The sequence below is a fragment of the Pterocles gutturalis genome, unplaced genomic scaffold (genome assembly GCF_000699245.1).
Source record: "Pterocles gutturalis isolate BGI_N339 unplaced genomic scaffold, ASM69924v1 scaffold41375, whole genome shotgun sequence".
In the NCBI taxonomy this organism is placed as follows: domain Eukaryota; kingdom Metazoa; phylum Chordata; class Aves; order Pterocliformes; family Pteroclidae; genus Pterocles; species Pterocles gutturalis.
Genome location: NW_010139725.1, coordinates 7,886 through 9,384, shown reverse-complemented (window position 1 = coordinate 9,384; position 1,499 = coordinate 7,886). Strand labels below are relative to the sequence as shown.

Here is a 1,499-nt window from a genome sequence, read left to right as displayed (position 1 = left end):
CATGTAGGGTGCAGGATCGATTAAGGAGGATGCAGTGTGGATGCAGGAGGATGCAGTGTGGATGCAGGAGGATGCAGTGTGGATGCAGGAGGATGCAGTGTGGATGCAGGAGGATGCAGTGTGGATGCAGGAGGATGCAGTGTGGATGCAGGAGGATGCAGTGTGGATGCAGGAGGATGCAGCATGGATGCAGGAGGATGCAGCGTGGATGCAGGAGGGAGGGTGCAGCATGGATGCAGGAGGATGCAGTGTGGATGCAGGAGGATGCAGCGTGGATGCAGGAGGATGCAGAACCAGCCACTTGTTTAGAGCAGCTATGGGGTCAATCCAAGCACCCTCCCCACCCTGGCAGTGCTGGTCCTCCCTGGGGGTGTCCCCTGCTCCCCACCATCCCAGGAACTGCTATGGGCTGGTGATGCCTCTCCTCTGCCCTGTTCTCTGGTTTCAGCTCTCGGTGCTGACTCAGAGGTTCCCTTCGCTCCATCCCCAGCTCACGCTCTGTCCACCACAGCCTTTATTGGCGTTCCCCTGTTCCAGCCTCCGCCGCTAAAAATAACCCATTGCTCCGGCGGGGAGCACTTGCAGCTCCCACAATGAGGAGGTCAAGAAGCAGCAGGCGAACGAGCTCTTTGGGAAGCTTGCAGCATGGCAGAGAAATTTCCTGATGAATATTTCACAAAGCTCCATGCTGCAAGGGGAGGGGGAGCTGGGGGAGCCCTGCTGCAAGGAACTTGGCTGCCCATGGAGCGGGAGGCACCGTGGCTCAGCCGGTACCTATAGGGGCACCTATATGGGAGCCTATATGGGCCCCCTGTGCGCGAGCTGTGGGAGGCTGTGCTGGGACCAGGGCCGTGCTTTTGTCTAACTCCTGTGCACGTGTGACTGTCTTTGCAGAAGGCAACCTCTACGCTGTTGGGGGATATGACAGCTCATCCCACTTAGCCACTGTAGAAAAGTATGAGCCCCAGGTAAATACATGAGGGAGCGTGCCTGGTAACCCTTTTCCTTCTCCCCTCCTGGTGGGTCCGTGAAAGAGTCCTGCAGAAAGCTGAGGGCTGCACGAGTTGCTAGAGAGCTGAGCAGACAGCAAGAGCTCAGCTGTACATGGTCTCTTAGCAAACATAGCTTATGAGGTGACCGCTTCCTAGCAAAGCGTTGCAGCAGCAGTGGAGCAGAAGGTGTGCCTGCACGAGCCTGTGTGGCACACACCTTTCTGCCTCCTTGGACCATTAACCCACCCCGCGTGACTACGAGATGCAGCAGGTACCAGCCCCCTCCCCAGCTCTTCTGCAGGGGCAGAGCATCCGGGGTGCGATCAGAGCAAAGTGAGCCAACGTGCATCCATGCAGGCTCTGAGACATCTCCTTGAGATTTTTTTCAACCACCAGAACGCTCTCTGTTCCCCGTGCCTGTAGGCCAGCTCGAGTTCTCCAGGAATAAACAGTTCTTGTTCGTGCCCTGAGCTGTCCCCAGCGTCCAGCTGAGGTCCTTGCTGCGTG

General features: G+C 57.6%; 1 protein-coding gene across 1 annotated transcript in view; it reads left to right on the top strand.

Moving 5' to 3' along the window:
* KLHL17 (kelch-like family member 17) overlaps positions 1-1,499 on the top strand; it is an 8,305-nt gene that overhangs the window by 5,132 nt on the left and 1,674 nt on the right. The window contains exon 9 of the mRNA XM_010083420.1: positions 895-968. Within this exon, the coding sequence (XP_010081722.1) occupies positions 895-968 (74 nt within the window). The remainder of the gene's footprint in view (positions 1-894; positions 969-1,499) is intronic.